At 39.5% G+C, this 21,802-nt stretch overlaps 1 protein-coding gene across 1 annotated transcript in view; it reads right to left on the reverse strand.

Moving 5' to 3' along the window:
• Positions 1–21,802, reverse strand: part of LOC139715305 (serine/threonine-protein phosphatase 2A 56 kDa regulatory subunit epsilon isoform-like) — an 82,906-nt gene that overhangs the window by 27,494 nt on the left and 33,610 nt on the right. The window contains exons 5-8 of the mRNA XM_071626885.1: positions 18,385–18,515; positions 10,588–10,647; positions 7,818–7,926; positions 1,437–1,490 (exon numbers count right to left, since the gene is read on the reverse strand). Coding sequence (XP_071482986.1) covers positions 1,437–1,490; positions 7,818–7,926; positions 10,588–10,647; positions 18,385–18,515 — 354 coding nt within the window. The remainder of the gene's footprint in view (positions 1–1,436; positions 1,491–7,817; positions 7,927–10,587; positions 10,648–18,384; positions 18,516–21,802) is intronic.

Here is a 21,802-nt window from a genome sequence, read left to right on the forward strand (position 1 = left end):
ATACATGATGATTGGAATTATTTTTTTTTTAATGCATGCACATAAATGTTAGCTGTTTGTAGACACTGAAAAACTGGAGAGACAGAAAAAAAGAAGAAAAGAGGAATCAAACATTTTGATGGAAGGGGCCTTGCATGTCCTACAGACATGAGTGTAACAACCAGCACAATTTCAACATTGGGAGTCTTGTCTGGTTTTCTAGCCTTCATAAGGTGGCTTCCTTTCAAGAGCTGCACTGAATTTCGATAGATGTAGGCAATACATCGTAGTTAGCCAGAAAATTGTTTCCTTAATTATCACATAGTCTAACAAACAAGACCACACTGGTGCAGGCTTGAATACCAAATAAACAGTTTGTGACAGGGTAGTTGAACAGGGTCTCTATTTCCCCTCCACATATTTCATGAAATCCAGTAGGTCCACCTTGCAGTCCATATCCTCTCCATATATTCTGCCGTTACACATCATCAGGCAGATCTTGACGGATGTCATACTTATAGCCAAAACATAGTTCTCAAATGCCTGCAGATCTGTCAATTTTTTGCTCCAAAAAGTACATGTACACGTAAGAAATGTGTGGAATAGCATTGTAATAACACAATTTCAGTTGGGTAACAGCAAAAATGCAAAGTATTAGCCCATAAAGTTCACCCAAAGTCCACAATCTCAGAACTTACATAATTGTGGTTGCTATGTAATTTTTCATATTCCATTATCGATAATCGACAAATTGGGCAGCAGCAATCTTCTGCACTTGAGTGAATCACATGCAGCTTGTTGGGAAATAAAGGGGCATGATCGATCATCTCGTAATGTTCTACAGTCCCACAATGCTGAACAGGATGGGCAATTCTCGAATAAAAGTCAAGTACTACAATCAAAATTACTCTACACTTTTTGATCTCAAAATACTCTATTAAAAACAAATCATCATCCTTGCAAAATGTGACAGCCAGGTAAGTTTCTTCATGGACCCTTCTGATGTATTACAAGCAAATTCCACATGGTGGCAATGAATTTTTGAGTGCTTCTGAGAGCTTTGTTTCAGCTTTAATATCATTGCACATTGTCGACCAGGAATATCTCGTGAAGTACCAGCACTATGACACCATGCAGGAATAATTCATTGCTTGTTTCTCATTACACAATGAAGCGTCAGTTACAATGCTGGTAGAGCATCTGCAGAAATGCAAGGCACACGGGTCATCAACTATCATGATATGTCCTTCAGCTTCCAATTTTTTGTACAGCTTCCATTCTCCCAGATTTATTGATGTCATGCCAGGGGCAAATTTACAGACTGCACAGACACACAGAAAGTTATTGATGATTTCATTGTCTTGTCTCCGCGCTTAAATTGGTATGGATTTATGCACAGATGAGAGCAATTGAGATAAAAATCACCATTTCATAACTTGGTTCAGATGTTTACTTACTTGCTCTGTAAGCCCAGCATCCTTTTCCAGGAATTGCACGACACAGTACGCCAGCTGAGGATGAAAGAAACAAAACAAAGAGCTGAAAATAAATGATCCGCTTTCAAAATTAAATGTCAGAATCTATCGCTGAGAGAAAAATAAAAAAGACAAGGCATTAAATGGGGAGACGAACATAGAAATCAAGAACAGCTGTCCATATGAAAAGTCTGAAAGGCCATGCGGAATTATGTGGGAAGCAGTGCAATTGCAGACTTACGAGTATGTGTCACATAATAACACTACATACATGTATCAGCACACACTGCATGTAGAGATAAATGCCAAGGTAAAGCAGGATACAAACTGAGCAAAATTTATCACGAGTGCCATTTACAACACACAGAAATACCAGCTACTCCTGGCATGATCATTCAGACATTTGGGTTTCCACGACAAGCTGCTTAATTGCAGCAATTTCTACAATTCTTGTTAACTGTAGACTTATTTGTGGTTGGCCCTAGGGACAGGGCAATCACTGAAGTTGAGCATGAATATACTGGTCAGGGTAAGTCGAATCAGTGACACTGAACTCCCCTGCCAGCTGCTAAACATGCTGTTGTGCTACTAGTACACAAACAAAAGGGATGAAGGCGAGTGCCATACATCGTTTTTATTTACCACAGCCTCATGAATGATGTTAAGCTTCATTTGAAGTATTTACTGCTTTGAGCTGCATAGGCAAGGAGGCTGCGACATACCAAGGTATGACCATGTTTATGCACAAAGCTATCATACTGCACAAACAAGTGTCAGCATTTACCTCTGACCTTTCACTGCAGATTCCATTCATACCATATTGGATAGGATAAGTTTTTTTTTTTTTTTTTTTTTTAAAGCTCACTTCACATGCTAAGCCATAATGGGAAACTACTTTTAATCTGGACAACAGTGTGCACAATAATTATATGAATATAATTGTTATAATCCCTTGACAACATGCCAAGTGAATAACCTTACATAGAGGGCCATCACACATATCATTAGTGCGCAGTACAGCTAGAGGTAAACACCTGCACCTGAAACGACCAAAATGTGGGACTTCAATGGTCTAAATAATCACTCTGAAAGCTTCTTCAGTGTGTGACTACTAATGTCGGAGGCGAATTCCTGCCACCATTCCGTCCACGTAACGAGTGAAGACTGGCAAACAGTCAGTATGCCAACAACGGCATCATATATCAACGTCACCGTCCATGACCATTACTTTGGTGACCTGATGCAGACACTTGGTGCGAGGTCTCCTCAAGTCACAAAGTCATTTCTGCTTCTCTGTCTTAATTGAGAGAGGCAGAGAATCAACTGGCCAATTATTGCCTTCAAAGAGCACATGCAAGGCTAATATTCATGTAGCTCAGAACGGCACAGTCTGTGCTATAATGGTCGACAGACAGAAAGAATGTTGCCCAACCCCTTGCATTAGGAACAGTCTGAAGTGTGACAAGGTTCTCTCTCATGATTTACCATTGGGGAAGAAAGGTGAAGGGTCATTTTAGCTTTTCACTGCTCACATTATGTACAGTGTCAAAGGACAGGCATCTACAATCTCTTTCAATCTAGCATCTAGGTGGTGAGTGGCAAAACAATAAATCCCATGAATCTTGCCTGTATACATACTACCTCCAACTAAAGATGAATTAAGCAATTAAACACTGTCTATGACAAAGGTATGAAATATGCCTAATCCTCAAGATATTATACTTATTCATAAGAATCAATTAAATCCCTGAACATTCTGAAAAGATATCAAGGTATGAAAGCATCATATGTATAACTTGGAAAGCACAATATCCAAAATCAGTTATTAATCTGTTGTTTGATTATTGATATCTGATTATGTTCTTCTAAATTGCTAATCTGGCTTTGAAAGTTGTTGCTAGCTATCTATGTAGTTGATGACAAAATATTGCTGTGTAGTCAAAACATCAACATTCAATGGCATTCAAATTTGACCACTTGCCTATATTATTACTTCCTACCTGGCACAGTTCAAGCTGTCAGACTGAAGCCAGTTGAGGATTTGGGCATGTGCCTCAAACGACACGCACATGCTGGTAGTAATATGAGATCATACTGGATACACAGAGAAATGCCAACGTCAGGCACCTTTTTTGTATGTGTGTCTGCGTGCTTCTGTGTAGGGTGTACACCAACCCACATTTCTCTATCCCTTCAAGTTACAAGCACTTGGTTTCTTTGTCGTAAATACAAAGGTGTACATGAAATGCTAGAAGGATTACCGGTAGCTAGCAAGACTCTGATTGCAAAGTGCCAGCACACAGAGTAAGCGTGTGCACTGCCTATGTGTCAAATACGACAGGAAGTAGAACTTGCAACACAGAGTGACTACCATCACATTAAACCACACAGACATACAGCGGAAAGTAGAACATAATCTCATTTGCCTCAAGACTAATCAAACTTCATCTGTCTTCATCTGGCATCAAAATTCTGTCATGGGGAAAAATTGTCTTTGATTTTTTTCCTTTTTTTTAAATGGAGACATTAGCATACACACAGAACATTTCAAACAATTCCTTTCACTTGGTCTTATGATCAGAGACCAAAATGAAGCACTTATACGAAATTTAAAAATGAACATATTCCCAGGAAATACTGTGACTATATCCCCATCTGGCAATGCTTTCCATTCTTGAGTTCCCAGGCAATTCAATTAATGACTTTGCACGCTCCCATGCATTTACCCCTGCTGGTATTCAGCATAAAAAGACGAGCCCTCTGAACAAATATGCTTTTCTCACTGCATGATCTGGTTCCAGCAGCTCATACTCCGTTAGGAGAGCGCATCAAATGTACAGCACTGGGGAAGGTTGGCTCCAGCATTTGCCTGCTACACAGCTAAGTCACTTCATCTACCATTCTAAACTACAAGAATAGTCGATGGGTGTATCATCCAAGACAATGAACATTTTCAGCATCAGTATAGAGGAACATGAGATGATATTATCATTATTATTACTATTATTACTATATCATTATTATCATTATCATTATTATTATTATTATCATTATTATTAGTATCATTATTATTATAACTATTATTATTATCATTATCATTATCATTACCATTATTATTATTATTATTATCATTATTATTACCATCATCAGTACCATTATAATGGGAGTCCCCTCTGGGACTGAGGGAAGCAGGGAGAGTGACTGCTGAAGCAATTCTATTTGCCTAATGACATCCACCCTACCCTTAATGCAGCTATAATACCCTAAATAGCTACTCTGCTATGTTGCAAATTCCTTTATACATGGCTCTTACACACACTTTGATTGACCAGTCTCTCCAATCAAAACACACACACTGTCAGTAGTGAAATTACAATGTGTGACTGAAGGTACAGAAATCTTCATTAGCACTACTCTTTTATCTTCTCCTTTTTTTTTGGGGGGGGGGGGGGGGAGGGTGTGGCATCTACATAAGGGGACGGGTGGGAGGTAGGGTCAGCGTGGAAAGTGATTGCCTGGGACTAAGCCTCAGTTTGCTGTCACCGCCTTCACGCTAGACAAGGGATGCCAGGCTTGCGGCTGCACAAAGCCAGGATACTGAACTGCCCTCATTCTTTTACCCTACAGTCAATACACTCTTTGGGTCCGCGGATAAATGTCAAGATATGCGTGGCCATAGTTCACTGTTCCTCATGCAGGCCCATCAGCATTCAGCAGTTGCTCTTCCACTCTCAACCTTCTTATTTTCTCTGTAAATCTCTTCTTCCGTTCTATCTTAATTATTTCTGTCCATCTATCTATCTAGATAGGCCTATATGTCTATCCATCATCCACCCATCCATGTTACTATCTACCCATCCATCCGTCTATCCTCGCATCTATCCATGCATCTATATCTCTATCGCCCTGTTTCCTTTATCCACCACAACTGCACAAGTGACAGCACAAGTCTCTCACATGGTCAAAGAGTGTGCATCCATGCAAGGTTTACGGTCTAACCACACAAGGGGAGTGTAAAATGCCATGCATTTCCATTAGCTTCAACGAAGGGAAGCATACAGTATTATCAGTTTCAAACAGCGTTCACACATCAGCGAGAAAAGCTACATGTACTGTACATCCCCCCCAAAGCCAACATCCGATAATGTGAAGGTAGTGATCTGAACATCTTGCAGTAATTACCCCGAGTCATACATTATATCTCATCTGCGCACAACATGTGCACAAACCCCGTTCTGCTCGTGTGCCACTGGAAATCAGATTGGGTCCCCATCTGCCCTGGGGTGCTGAGAGGCTTGTGCAGAAGGTGTTATTGCCTTGCATGTTCAGGCATTGAACCAACAGCCCTGGCCTATATTCTCAAAAGTGAAGTGCATAATCTAAATCCAGCTCAAATTTGTCTCATCATTTCTGGGCCACCAGCAATTCATCTCTTCCTTACACATGGAAACTTTTTGCCTGCAACAAAATGCATATTTTCATCTTGAATCATGTTGCGATCACCGGGAATTTCATTTGGTATTACAGAAATTGAAAATTTCAACAAAGTGGGGAGGTGGAACTTGGCCTTGCATAACTACATTGACAAACTCATCACTTGATTTAAGTTTAAACCTGAGGCAAAAAAAATGGTCTGTGAATGAAAATTTATGCCATCCCCCAGCCAAGCTGTGAAGCACCTATCTCACTAAGAGGCTGGGAGAGTGCAACATCAATGTGGTTATTGATCTGTTGCCCGAATCTGACAGAAACTCACACATGGTTGTTTGATGTACTCTCATTGCATTTAAATCAATCTGTGTAGATTGGATGCCTGGTAGGGGATGATGTATGGCCATCCCATAATCAATCGTTAATTGATGGCAGTCTTTTCTCACATGTTCACTTGGACATTTTAAGGCAAAATCAATTACCACTGCTTCATAGATATATGTATATATGTGTAAGAAATACAAATGTATGTATGATGCAAGTTACCACGGTTTGTCTGTTTTTTGTTTTTGTTATCAAATGTCATGATGTGCACCTCCTATAACAGATGACCATGGGCACAAATATCTAAAAATTACAAGACAAGACTGACATTAAAGATTTTGGTTGGACCAGAAAGTCCACAATTGATAAGGATTCCAAAGAAGCATTCTCCTCCAAGGCCTCAACCACTTGGTTCTATAGGTGAGAACCGAGACACTCAGATGCATCAGTACATACGAACCATAGATGACAAAGTCACCAGGCATGCCTCCCTGGTGCAGGTGGTGAAGGGTGACTCAGAACAGGACGACTAACATAAAATCTGGCATGAGATCACCGAGTGGTGGATCACTTTCACGTGAGACCCTTCAAACCAATGCATACAGTGCAGTCACTATACCAGCTATCAAATTGTGGCATAGAAGAGACTGTCTGGCCTTTTAAACATGTAACCTCTGGCACAGCTTTGAATCACACACACTAATTTCTATCAGCTTTGTTATCAATTTGCTGTTGTATTGCTTCAAATGACCTACGACCTTTGACATTCAATCAATCCTATTCCAACAGGTAACAAGTGCACATGTTAAATCCTAGTGCCTGTCCATTTTCATCAGGTTCTGGGTCTATTTACCCCTTTAACAGCATACAATATCATGACCTTCAGCCTCTGGCCCTCAAACTGCAGATATCTTACAATCATTTAGTATCAAAGTATAAAAATCCATCTGTCATTTAAATGCTTCTACAAAGCTTGACATATGCCAGCCAATTGGTATACAGCTGAGACACAGAGGTATAGACAACACTCCTGACATACAATGTAGGACTGGCAATGAGAGTGAGATGGAATGAATAAGACTTTGCATTTACTTCACAAATCACTGATTTCCACATCAATCTTGAGTGAATTTGCCCTAAAGGCACACTGATTGAAAGGGAAATGTCATATAGCTGTTCTAATTGTATTATTTATACATTTTAGAAGTACAGATAGTTGTAGAAGTAGCAGTAGAAGTACAAGTAGTCGTGGTAGTAGCTGTAGTATTAGTGGTGGTAGTAGTAGCAGTGTTGTAGTAATAGTAGTAGTAGTGTAGTAGTAGTACCTGTAGTAGATAAGTGGTGGCAGCAGCAGTAGTAGTAGTAGAAGCAGTAGAAGTAGAAGTAGCGGCAGAAGTAGTAGTAGTAGTAACAGTAGTAGTAATAACAGCAGCAGTGATACCAGAAGAAGAGGCCTACAGTGTACAACTAGCAAAAGTGATAAAAGAACAAGATATTGCATGCACCACTGTACAAAGACACAAGTACTAACTGCACTTTGCATCTAAAAATGTTGCCTGGTATATGGCATTCTAGTCCAGCTTCCATTTTCTTCTAAATTTCACATACCTGTGCATGGTAGAGACCCAAACATTTGACTTTATGTAAGGGGATGAGAACCTTGATGAGGAACTGTTTGTGTTCTGTTTTCAGTGGCAGTGCGAACCCGTTGATAATGCTGACGTAAAAAAAAAAGGAAAGAAAACAGAAAATCAAATTCAGAAATCATTAGGAAATATATCAGGATATCTATTACGTTGTATATCACTCCACTGAAGTGTGCATAGCAACCTTATGATGCAATAATCAATACCAACTTGCATACAAAATAACAAACCATCCTGCAGGGTAGAAATATTACAAACATTTTATTTACTGAAGACCAGACACTAAAAAAGTGCAAAGCACTGATGATCTTTATAGTATATCCCACTTAGAAAGAGCAAGTACTTCGAACTGAAGAAAACTTACCATTCTTAAATGATAGCAAATCTTCATGAAATCCCTCTATGACTGTTCTACAAAATCAGTAATTTCATTAAGTGCATTTCACCGTGATTATTTCTACCCACCAACAAGCATGGGAGAGAGAACCTCATAGTTCCCTGCAGCGCAGATCCTTCATTAGGAAATTAAATTATAATCTCATTATGACAGCACAGAATTCCATAAGCAGCTTTAATAATGATCACACAGACCCTGACCAAGTTATCAGTATCATAATGATGGCATAATATGCCAAGGTGTAAGCAATGTATACAATTAAAAGTACTTTATTAACATTTTATGGGTTATTCAAAGGTAAACAAGCAATATCTAGTACTGCATATATTTTCATGTTCAGATTTCATCATCTGATTTTACAATGCATGACTGCAAACAGAAGTTTACAAGAAAATAATTCAACCTCAATAATTACTATATTTTGATATAAGAAGATTAAAACAAACATGAAATATCAAATACATACAGACATCTGAGAATATACACATTAACATGCATATATATGAAATATGGGGGGGGGGACACCAATCTCTGAATGCCTATATCTAAATGAAAATCAAATTTTTGTCATTTCCTGTAAACAGGAATCCAAAAGGAGAATCTTGTTTTAAAAGAAATAGATTAGCAAAGTTTTTGAGCAGGCTCAGACCAAGGAAAAGATGACCAGCTAAACGCCTGTATGATCATCTACCATGAAATCCAATGGGCATCTCAAAAAGTAGCTGTCTTGGTTATTTAATGGTCTTGTGGTGTCACTTGCATAATAACCACCCACCTGATTTATTCATAAAAGACCTGAAACAGAATTTTCCAGACTTTGGTTTAATGGAATAGCTTGCTCTGTTTGGAAGATATTACTAAATCCTTTGCATAGCTTCAGCAGAGTCAGGAAATATTTCATAGAAAATTAGCGACACTTCATGCAATATCACTAGCATTACATGAGTTAATGTCACAATCTGGTTACCAAGATGATAAGATTGAGTTGTGGCCCATAATAAAACATGTGGGATAACTGTTTTGGACACAACAGTCAAGATTTTACTTGCATTAATCTCTTTCCTTTGTTTCACTGCTTTCACTACATAAAAGAAAACATTCATTAGAATGAATTGTCTAACTGACATTAAAATATAACAATTTTATGCTTGCTGTACAGAATGATCTACAATTTTCACTTCTCGTTTAATGCAGAGGTTCAGTGGCTTGAAATCAAATGGAATTATATAATGGAAGAAAAATTCAGTCGTGTTACAATAGAAATTTCCATTTTAAAATAAACTGTACAATTATTTCAACACAGCTTTTTTATGGTTTGGCTAGACTACGAGGGAAGCTCTACATCCCTACATTCCCAGGAACTGCCCTACTGCAACTAAGCTTGCCGCATACATCATCATCTAACCGAGATGCATGCCGATAGACAATATCAGAAAACACAGGGGCACGCACGGAGCTGGCTTTGTGTGGTCAACAAGTCAGCGCGTGTATGGGGGGCATACACATCCTGGCGTGCACTTCACGAAATGCAAGTGAGCTGTGTAATCAAAAACGAGTACTATGTGCACATACTGGCACAGTCTTGCCGTGCTGCAGCTTCATTCAATTATGCACCCAACAAGCGTAAGCCCGTAATGGTGTCCGTTTTCCGAAGTGATGAATCGTGCCTTCTACCAGTCGTTGCTCTGAATTCCCTTTTTTTACCCCCTCTCCCTTTGCACTGTCCTCTCCCTATACGTAGACAGCACATACATTCTCTCTCTCCCTCTCCCCTTCCCCATCCCCCCCCCCCCAAATCCGTCTTGGCCGAGCATAGCCATTACCCCTTCGTGCCCTTGGACTGGTATGAACGCAGTCTCTCTCCAGATTAAACCTTTGCTCTTTGCCTGCACCTGTCCTGGAACCCACTGCCCTATCTTTAGACCTCTGCATTACATTACGCTGGGACACCAGCTTCACCAAATCCTCGCCATGATAGCACATGTGTCTGGCTCTTCTTCGGTCGGTTTATTAGCATTCCAGTATGACATCAGGCACTGCTATACACACATGTATACAACGTACATCTCCACTAATGACAGAAAATCTAACCACCTACGCAAAGAAGCCGTACATAATAGCCATTCAGTTTATGAAATATCATGCTGGGCTTCCAGGACTATACATTTCCTTTCTTTTCAAATCAATACAATTTGAAATACTTTGGAAAGGAATATACAACTATATCCAAAATTAGATTCAAATATTGAAACGAGAGAAATACAAAACTGAATCAGCTAGATTCTATTCTGACTTTACAAAATAACAAATCAGCACACATCCGATGAATACTCACCTTCCGAGAATTTCTAATAATTCCCCAACTCCATTGAAGTGCTCTGTTTCATAAATAAATCTGGAAAATGAAATGAATGCAGAAATGGAATAGGAAAACAATTTAATATCCTAGGTTATATTTGATATGGAATATACATGCAATTCCAAGAAATGAATGAAGAGAACAAAATCACATGACAAAGCTCACCACTGCCTACAGCAACTCACAGATGTGCCACGTTTCCATGTTTGTTCGTTTTTGTGGGTTTTTTAAGGTCACTGGACATTATGACTATGAGTGGACCCCATGCAAAATTTCCTCTGAATAGCTGAAGAAACATTGCATAGTCTTACTGAGAATCCAAACACTTTGAAAAGTTTGGGCTGAAAGTAGTGAACGAAAAGCCATTAGGTAGGAAAAAATTCACCCAGAACCAAATATCATAATCAATCATGTAGGCCTATTTGTATCACTATCAATACTAAACTTCAAAATTCCACAACATTATTTTTAGTCCACTTTTGATGCAACATACCATAAGTTCAATTTCATTGTTTAAAAGTCAACTTGACCATGATATGGAGTTGTGTTTTAAATATTACACAATTTCCCTTTTTCTCAAATAACATAATCTCTTTGATTGAACAAAGGCTATGCATCTTAAAATCACATTCTCATTTATCTTCAAAGACAAAGTCAAAATTATAAACATTTTTACACACACAAACACACACACACAACCCATTTTCTGATACCTAGTGTATAGAGCAAATGAGTGGTACACAATATTCTAAAATGAAAAGGTATTTTTTTTTTTAACAAACAGCTGAAAAGCCAACATGCTTGTATGACTGCCTTTTATAAGGGGTGAGTTCCATCTGGCAGTGATTCTAAGCCATTCTATACCCTATCTAACCTTGTCATATTTCAGCTAGTAGATAGGTGGGGAACAAAGAGGGCTTATTTTAATACATGTTATCATATCAGCTGCGGAGATTTCATGCATCATACTGCCAGATCAACTGTCTACACTATTTTAGCAACAATTCAATTATATATGAGAGAGATCCCACAGCAGCTGAGTTGTTAGTCTCTCCCAGCTGACTCCATTCTGATTTCTCCCTTTGATGGACCCATGACAAGGAGAAGACATATGATAAGGTCATTACTGATTAGATATTCTGAAAGCAACAACAGGACGTCAATCAGTTCTCCCGACACAGTGGACAGCGCTTCAAAACTCAGTAATTATGTGCTGGCGAGAAAATGGCCTCAGAGAAATATTTAACACAAATGCCATTCCTCCCACAGCATGCTGAGTAAATTGCCAGCGCATAAGAAATGTTTTCATGATTTGTGCATGCAACAAAGAATGGCAGAGCCATCCAAGTGAACAGCAGTCGAGAGCAGAACATTTACTGCAGGCGCGCAAAGTTGTGGCACAGGCTCATTGAGAGGTTGCCGTGGATACTGAGAAATTTGCTCTTGACATCACGCACCTGATCCATTAGAAATGAGGAGCATGGCTCTGCATTTCCGCTAGTTGGTAACAGAGAAAGCAGGCATCCCAAGCACTATTGGTCAGGCATTTCATAAACAAATGCCTTTGAATGGAGAGACGTATCAAGTGTACACCCTTGCCCAGTCCATATGTTTAATTTGCACACACAACAGCAAACAATGTGCAGTCACTGTGAGAGAAGTTCCAGCCTCTTGTTAGCACAGGACAGCCTGGAGGAAATGAGCTTCAGAAAAGAGATCTGGGTGTGATTTCTGACTTTAACTTTGGCTGTTCAGTGATATTGCTCACATTTGCATACTTCCCTGTGCAGCTGGCTGAAGGACATTTTGCTATAACTGCCAAGTGATACATTTTAATGTGCTCATGCTTGCCATGTCTGTCTGCATAGCCCTATATTAAACATAGAGTTCTAGAGTGTATGTTCCCGAAAATATTCTTTAACATAGTTGGAACCTCTCCTCACGAAGAGACAATCGGCATTTCTCAGGGATGCATCATAAGGGCTTTTTACACTTGTGTTTCTTAACCCCGGACTTTCTCTGACCCAGGACTATCGTTAGTCCCGTACCAATTTTTTCAGCTTTTTACACTCGCCAATTAGTCCCGTACTATCTCTTTTCCGGGGCTAAGGAGAAAACTGACCTTTTTACACTCGTATTTCTTAGCCCCGGACTTTCCAAACCACATGAATATTCATAATTACGCTGTGTACTGTACACGTAAACGCACGCACCGGCAGCACTTGATTACCTCGTTTCTGATTGGTCAGTGAGGGTCGGACTTCGTCTCCATCGCTTAGCCCAGAATTAGTTTTTCGTTCTGTTTACACTCACTTGCTTGGCACCGCAATTGTGGTGCTAACCCCTGCTATTTTGCAGGGCCAGATAGTACCGTACTATCGGTGGGGCTAGCCCACTTTGGCAAAAACGAGTGTAAACAGAAAGTGGGCTAAGGATAGTCTCGTACCAACGGTGGGGCTAAGGCCCCCCCTTAGCCCCACCGTTGGTCCGGGGCTAAGCAAAAATTTACAAGTGTAAAAAGCCCTATATGGGCATATGGGGCACTGAAATTAAATGTTTATTTGGTTAAGAGTTTAGAACAGATTGACAATCATTCATAGGCTGTGTTTACCTAACTTGAGAGAGAGAATCACGTTTCCAAACGCGTTTGCAACGGTGTTTGTAAATGTGGTTTGAAACGCGATTCTCGAGGAGCCGCGTTTATCTAACCATCATACAATCGTGATTCCAGTGGTGTCACTGCGTAGCTGCTTTGCGCCGTCTGACCCGGGAAGTAAAGGTCAACTTCATACCACCAAACCTGCCTCATCAGTCACACACAAATAATGGGCAGAGAGCACAACCGGAAACAGCTGGGATTTGACCTTGAGATATAAACGCGTTTCAAAATGGCATTGCGTTTATCTACTCACATAACAGCGATCGTGGTCTCAAACGTGTTTCAAAACGCCCTTTGAGAGGCGTTTCAAAACGGCCTTCCTAAACGCGTTTGAAACCACGGTTACGTTTATCTAACCCCTGAAAATGCCTCAAACGCGTTTAGGATCATGATTCTGCCTCACAAATTTTTTAGATAAACGCAGCCATAGTGTCACTGCAATGGACATGAACATGCAAGCTACTTAGATGATTAATATCAGTGATACATTGTTACATGTCGACCAACTAACTGTTGAAACTTTGAGAGCTTACAAGCCTATAAGCCATCCAGAAGATACCCCATCCATGACAAATACATATACATGTATGGAAGTTTTGATACAATTACAAAGTGAATGTGGTGAGATGTGTGTTGGGGGGGGGGGGGGTAGGGGAGGAGAGGGCTTATTGAACTACCACACTCCAGTCTGATCATCGCACATGAACTACTTTCACAACCACTTAACCATTACATCAGTTCGCACCACACAGAATAGGGGATTAGTCTGGAGATCTCCTCGCAATAACAACACCACCACAAACTTAAATCACTGAAATGCTCTGGGAGTCATGCGTTGCTGCCTATGCAGAAGACTGAACGGGCAGTGTGTTTTTCTGCATAATCCCATCAAAGGATACGGCCAATATATTTCACCTAATGCCAGCAGGAATGCCATAAAAGATACACTGCAAACAGTTATGTCAGAGATCCACTCAGACACATTCAGTATTGACTCAAAGTGCTATTTAGGCCCTTCTGGAAACCATCCTCTTTCCCTTCGGGGGAAAACAAAAATAAGTGGGTTGTAACATATTTCCATTCAAGGTTAATAAGAAGGCTTGGAGACAAGCACGCCATCACAACTCAATTTTTCTAAGGTGGAGACATCTATGAAGATGTCTTATGCACTCTACGCTGATATTGTCAAAATATTACAAGCACTGGTTTGTTTCATGCCGATTTGTACTGCTCAATGATCAGCAAAATGCAGCGTGGGAGGAAGACAAGTGTACGTCAGTATTGAATACAATCACTCACTGAACAGCTGCAGACAGCAGAATGCTTCTCAGGTCCGGCAATCATAACAATGAGATGATACAATAGAATATTTCAAATATAGACTGTCTACTGAGTTTAATCAATCTCAAATGATTTTGCTATGCCAGGCCGCAGATAGTGCCTGGCCAATGCCCCTGTGTGGCATTGACTGATATTATACTAAAATAGCCACTCCTGAATTCTACATGCAGAAACTCACTTGACAACCCGAACACTGGATTGCTTGTTGCTGAGTGATTGAAAGTAAAACACTCCATCCATAAAATTGAATGCATTATGAAACTGGCCCAGTTCTAAAACATGTTCTATACCCTAAGGCACTGCTTTGGAAAATATGTCACATGATGTCAACAGACAAGAAAAATTCCTTTCGTACAACTTCCAAAGGAAAACCTGGCTTACAACCGCACATTCAAATTCTAATTTTGAGGGCTGCCTTTCTGCCTTTCTTCCCCTAATGTTTCCCCCTTCCCCCAGCAGAAGACAGGATGAGAGAGATGAGATAGGGGGAAAAATGCACAGAGATATAATCCCAGGGTAGGGTTCATGGGCTGACACGGTGTTTACAAAGGGCTTTCAGTCCTCATGGCAGCTACACAGCAGAGTGGCTGTGTGATTAACGAATGTCACCACTAACAACAGCACCGAAGATAAGCTGGTTTCCTGATGGGCAGATAGTTCCTTGTACCTGGCCAGTTGCACTGTGTGCAGGGTGAAACTTCAAGCTACAGTACTCGACCACGTAGTCCTTCAGGAATTCAGCAACATTTGATCTCTATACCATGCATGTGCGCACTGTACTCGGCAACTGGAATGAGCACTTGCAAGGCGCAAATAAAGGCATGATGCACTCACACAGCTGTATTCAGGTTCTAATGTGTGCATGTACAAATGTATGTCTCACCCAATAGCATGCCTACACTGGCTCCTCGTGCATACCATATACATAACATTTTACAATCTATTTACATTTTACTTATCTATATTGTTTATTCACTGAAAGTATAACAACACTAAGTTATTGTAAGGGTTGAGGCATAGAGAAACAAGCATCAATATTAAAAACGAAAGGCAGGACTCAGTTTTGTGCACATTTTCTTCCTGTCATCACTACGAAAAGGAGCTTTGTGTTTTGACACCAGACACTACTTTGTTGAGATCATAAAGTGCTCTGAACTCATCACTCCATACTCTATCAGCCACCCCATACTGCCATTGTAGTTTGTCTTAATAAAGCTGGTAGTTGATGTCATTTTCTGTCTACTACCCCATGGCCTTTGAGGTAATTAAGGAGTCTTTGACTTTCTCCACACTCATGAAGTCACTTACCATATTAACCTACACTTGCCCTTCATTTGTCAATGCATTAACATCTCTATAATTGCATGCACCATTCGAAAGGACAGCCACACACAGACATAACTAATGGAGTGCACAGTCACGCACGATACAGAATGAGGCAAAGATCTTAATCCATTTCGAGTCTATGTCTTCGCGCAATCTACACACAGAGAAAACACAATATGGCATTCATTTTTTCCCTTATAAACATTTTCTTCATTTTTTCCTTTTCCCCTTCACGCATGTTCATGTTCCAAAACACTACTCATTATCTGCTGGCCGCTCAAAGCAAACAGACACTCTCACAATGAAATGAGCATGTAAATTACACACAACCCCTCATGCACAGTGTGTGGGATATATAACAAAAAACTACAGATTAAATTGGGCACCCGTAATTACATGTCGGACGGCATACAAACAAAGTTGTGCATTACGACATTATCAATCCATATTCATGTGAAACTGAAAATTAAAACCTCTTATGAGAGTGAATGCCACACAGACAATGCCAGCAGTTTCCTTTGCTACATGGGCTGTGTTCCGGTAATATCCTAGCACAGTTGTTATTACTGCAAATGTTCTACTCCAGCCTCATTTTTTTCCCCCTAAAATACTGACATGATAACAACTGCAAGTGTGCTCAACATGACTCCATCCTGAAAGACACATTTTGTTGTGCTGCATTTACTCAGTATTGATGTGATCTTGAGCAAGAATTTTTACTGATGTGAAGTAACGATATCTACAACAACAGATGAATAGCCTGCAAAAGCTTTGTTATGATATCCTTTCTCTTATTAGACACAGATCTATCACTCATGCTTCCTATACTATCATAAAAGCTGATGTTATGACAATTGTGTCACCATAGCTTGCTTGAATCTCAAGCTACTGCATAATATCTTAACAGGTCTTGACACATTTCTCAAACAAGTTACAAGAAACAACAGCGTCTAAAGGTACACTTATGACAGTATTCTCACACTTACAAGTTTTTAGGGTTTTTTTCCTTTGAAATTATCTTGTAATAAGATGTACTTTACATGGTTGACTTGTTAGTACGGTAAAAATTCTGCCTTGATTGCCATTCACCAATATAGTATTTCCTCTCTAATTCTTACCATCACTGTATGTACTTCTGGCATACCTTGGGGATAGCCCTCATCCTTACATATTGATATACATGAAAAAGATGGCCCATTTGTTTAGACATGTTTTCCTGGGTGCTACAAACTCACTTGCCTGCTTGTCGTAAGCATGGGGCCCTTGCCCAAATGTCCATTTAGGCAAGTAGGACAAAATCCCTTGTCATGCTCTGTTTCCACAATCTGACTACAACATGAATTTCCCTGATTTTCCATTTAGTAGGACGTGTCAGAACATTATTTCCCAGAGACATCTTGAGCAGACTTATTGTAAGGGTTTTTTTGTTGTTTTTGTTTTAAATCTCAAAGAGGCATAAAACCAGCAGTACTTTGTGTAGGAAATACCAGAATACTACCAGTCCTTTGCAAGCAACAAACGCAACTCTACAAAGAGTAACGAGGATCCATGTTAGATGATTTTAACAAAATGGCCACAACCTTTTGACATCCCGTTGAATTTTCCCTAAAATTTCCCTGATTTTCTCCTTGCGTCGATTCAAATATCTCTACTAGAGGGTGATTTCTCCATGAATACCTGACAGTTTAATGTACCGGTAGTGGTGCAATGGCAATGTAAACAGCTCTGCACACATGCTATAATGAACTAAATACTTGTATATGAGTCTAAAATTTGCAAGAAAAGAATGCAAGGGCAATTGCAAAAAATTGACAGAACACACTTCCATCTGTACAACTGCCAAGTGGATGGAATTCCTGTCAATCAAGCCTTTTGTCATTAGATTCCTTTCTCCTGGGAGGGAGAAGGAATTAACTGCTTTTCATAAGACACTGCTTGACAGCTCATGTCACACACTTAATCTGACCGACAGTAATGTCAAAAGGAAGCACTCAATCACAACCAGTATGCATAGGACTGCAATGTCTTACAACAATCAGGGAGCAAAGTCCACAAAGCAATGTCGGTGAATGTTAGGCCAGCCATCCAGGACATAAAAATAGCACTTGCGCCTCCCGAGTCTTTAAATGAGTGTCAGCCAAAACAATAGATCACAGGTTTGTACATACACCACGAGAGACAAGTTAACATTATCACATAATAGGAGAGAGAACTGTCCTTTGCAAGGCATGTAAAAGCAGCAGAGCACCAAGAATACAATAGTCATTACTGAATTCCTCATGATTAAAATAAGCAAACTTCCTCATGGAAATTTGATAAAAGTATACCTGATTCGTTTCCTCTACCCACCGTATTCTTCCACTCCCCCTTCCCCACCCCCCCCCCCACCCCTTTCTGTCTTTTTTAATAATTTCATGGGGACAAAGGATCTGTATGGGTTAACTTACCTGAGGAATATGTGGTTGATCTGTTTTCTGATGAATGCCCGGAGGCCAAGGAACTTGCCGTAGATTCGATGAAGCACTGTCTTGAGGAAATCTCTCTCTCTAGGGTCCTCACTGTCAAAGAGCTCCAGCAGCTTGAAATGAGCAAGGGGTAAAGGGGAGAGACAAGATATAACAATGTGAATCAAGTGCTATCATTGAACAGATACATTAATAACATAGCTGCCAGCATGTCTGTGTACAATCTACTAATCATTCTTATGAAAATTACTAATAGTGGGCTGTTTTGCATAGAGGCACAAAGTATCTATTATAGAAAATAACTAATGATATGCAGAATTTCACGCAGCCAAAACAGTAGTCACATATATGCTGAAATTATCAACAATTCCTAAATTTTACTTATAGTTGGCAGCTTTGCATTAATCCCTTCATAGTCATCTCTCTTTACCAGCATTACTACCATATGCAGTGCCTAGTCACTCATGGCATTGGCTCGTGGAGTAACCAGGCATGATAAAACCAGCGTGGCTGCAATTAATATCTGCAGATTTACATTTTCTTGAGGTATAGGAACTGTATCAAAGTGTTAGCTTACTTGCAATGGACAGCAGGTTAGTTTTTATACCATTGACAGCTCACTTTAGAATGAGACATCCAAAACTGTATTCACAAAAACATGCATTAAACTGTCTGTTCTAATCCAGCATCAACATAATTTTGGAAAATGATCAACTGAAATACACACACATATAATAAGCTGAACTAGGTAAAAGATATGTGATTTAATGATTGAAATCTATCTACTTATGACAGGCCCTAGTAACTATCACATCATCATTCACACCCACTGTCATTACACCGTAGGTGTCAACGTCAAACACCACGACTCCTTTGCTAGTTGATTGACAACAAGGTAATGAGATAACGGCACCTGGTTTCCCCAATCTTCACGAATGGAGTGCTCAAATTTGATTATGGAGAAAAACATCTACATTCCTCAGTATCAGTTTGCAAGGCTTCCACCTCCAATGAGCTATAATGAGGATGGAGACTTGGACAAATTTTATGTGTAAGCTGCCATTTGTGAGTGCAAAATGGAACCTACTCAAAATATGCTTTCTAGATCCCCTAAAAGGTATGCTGATATGATGCATATCATTAATGCACATGTTCTTTAGCTTAGACTACATATTTCACAGATCAATTACATTTTCATCATGTCATCTATTGCAATACAGGTGTCAAATTCTCTCATGTAAAATCAATGGAAAATATCTTCTGACTGTATATTTCTTTGTGCATCAGGTCATGAATTACATTAGTCAACATTTAGCTACAGGTGACTCCCATCATACCAACATCCTCTGGACCGGCATTTTCCTTTTGTTACATTGAAATTTTGTTTTACAGCCGAAGAGTAACATACGAATATATGATAGATGATTATTTTGGGCCCTAACTTTTCACATAGTAACGAGAATTTCAAAACAACCATGTTCATTATAACGGGAGTGCACTGTATCACGACTGATAAAGAGGACAAATGTTAACGACAATAACAGCAAAACAGCAATCCGAAACCGGCAAGCCAAAATTCTGCACATACATGTAACACTGCAACACATTAAACTGGATAACTGATGGATTTATAATGCCAGTAAATAAAAGGTTGCGGAACAGAAAAATTAATTATATAATGTTGGAAAATCAAGTATCCCCAAACACATTTGAACTAGTTAGACTTTTGGTAACAACAATGACACACTAAACTACATTTAGCTCTAATCTCCACGCTGATCTCTTCCACAAATAGGTGTGTTGCATAAAGATGAACATGACTTGTATATACGGATGTGTTGTTATCACATACTTAAAGGGACTGTACAGTACTGGTTGAGGTAGGGTTTCATGTTTTGAACATTCCTAAGTGAGATAGTGAAAAGCCTCTTATGAAACATGAGAGAGCATGTAATTTTAAGAAGGTTTCAACGTTTATTTGATGAAAATTGGTTTTCAAATGGCTGAGATATCCAAAAGAGTGCTAATAATAAAAGGCGACATGCCCCAACTTTATTAGTATCTCTTTGTTTCACTTTGTTTTTGGATATCTCAGCCTTTTCAAAACCGATTTTCATCGAATAAACTTTTGATACCCTTTAGAACTGCATGCTCCTTGACATCCCATACAGTGGTTTCTTAATATCTTACAAAATGTTAAACGCTAAATCTTCACCTCGACCAGAACTGTACACACCCTTTAAATCGCTTTATATAGATGTATACCATGCACTTTTTCTCTTCAAGCATTAGGCTACCCCATTAACAACAGGAGTCGTAAGTAATCTTTTGTAAATTCGGACACAAACAATGCACGTGGGAGCTAAAATATGATTCACAATTATTGGCACCTAGGGAAAACAAATATTTACACTGGGCAACCACAATGGAGTGGCTCATATTGACAGAGGCAATTTTCTCCATGGAGCACCTAGGCCTTCCTATCTCGCTGAAACTACAGCCCATGTGTAGGGAAATGACAGATGTGTGGAAAATTGGTGTATAAACTAATGGCTAATCACACAGCTATCTTTAATACCACAAGAATATTGTGAATGACCTATGTGAAATTTTGTAATCAAACTACTGTCACAGGCTACCGCAGTACTGTAATGGTCTCTGTACTGTTTTGTTTTGTTGATTTTTTTTTTCTTCTGCTCTATAACTGCTTCTCCAGCCACACGACAATGCATGTGACTTTTTCAACGATGAAATCTAATCTCTATGACACATCGCCTACCTTTAATTACCGGTTATAGTGAGCTTCTCATCATGTCAAAGTTTGTAAATAGCTAGGCACTTAGGCTGAAATAAATCTGCAGGTACCCTGACCCAGCCGTTTAAAGATTATGTCTTGGCATAAATGTCAAGTCTTCTTCCTTCTCTCTCCTTCCATTCTTTTTTTTCTTTCTTTCTTTCCCCATGAGCAACAAACAGTAGCAGCAATCTACAATAGCATACCTACAGCAATTTAAACCAGGTCTCATCACCTTTAATATATGATTTGGTCAACTAGTTTCTCTCCCCCCCCCCCCTTTTCTCTCTCTTTGGTGCTTTGCTTCCTGGTTGTAAAGGAGTGCCAATCCAACATTTTCTAATGCAATGCAACTTCAAGGTTCCTCCATTATATCAACTTTGACATTACAACCACAGCTTAAAGGGTGTGTACAGTTCTGGTTGAGGTGAGGATTTAGCTTTTAACGTTTTGTGAGATATTCAGAAACCACTCTATGAGATATCAAAGAGCATGCAATTCTAAGGGGTATCAAAAGTTTATTTGATGAAAATCGGTTTTGAAATGGCTGAGATATCCAAAAACAAGGTGAAACAATGAGATCCTAATAAAAAGCGTGGCCTGTCG

Source organism: Diadema antillarum, unplaced genomic scaffold, assembly GCF_040938485.1.
Source record: "Diadema antillarum isolate AM-2024a unplaced genomic scaffold, OU_Dant_1.0 scf00000046, whole genome shotgun sequence".
Classification (NCBI taxonomy): Eukaryota; Metazoa; Echinodermata; class Echinoidea; order Diadematoida; family Diadematidae; genus Diadema; species Diadema antillarum.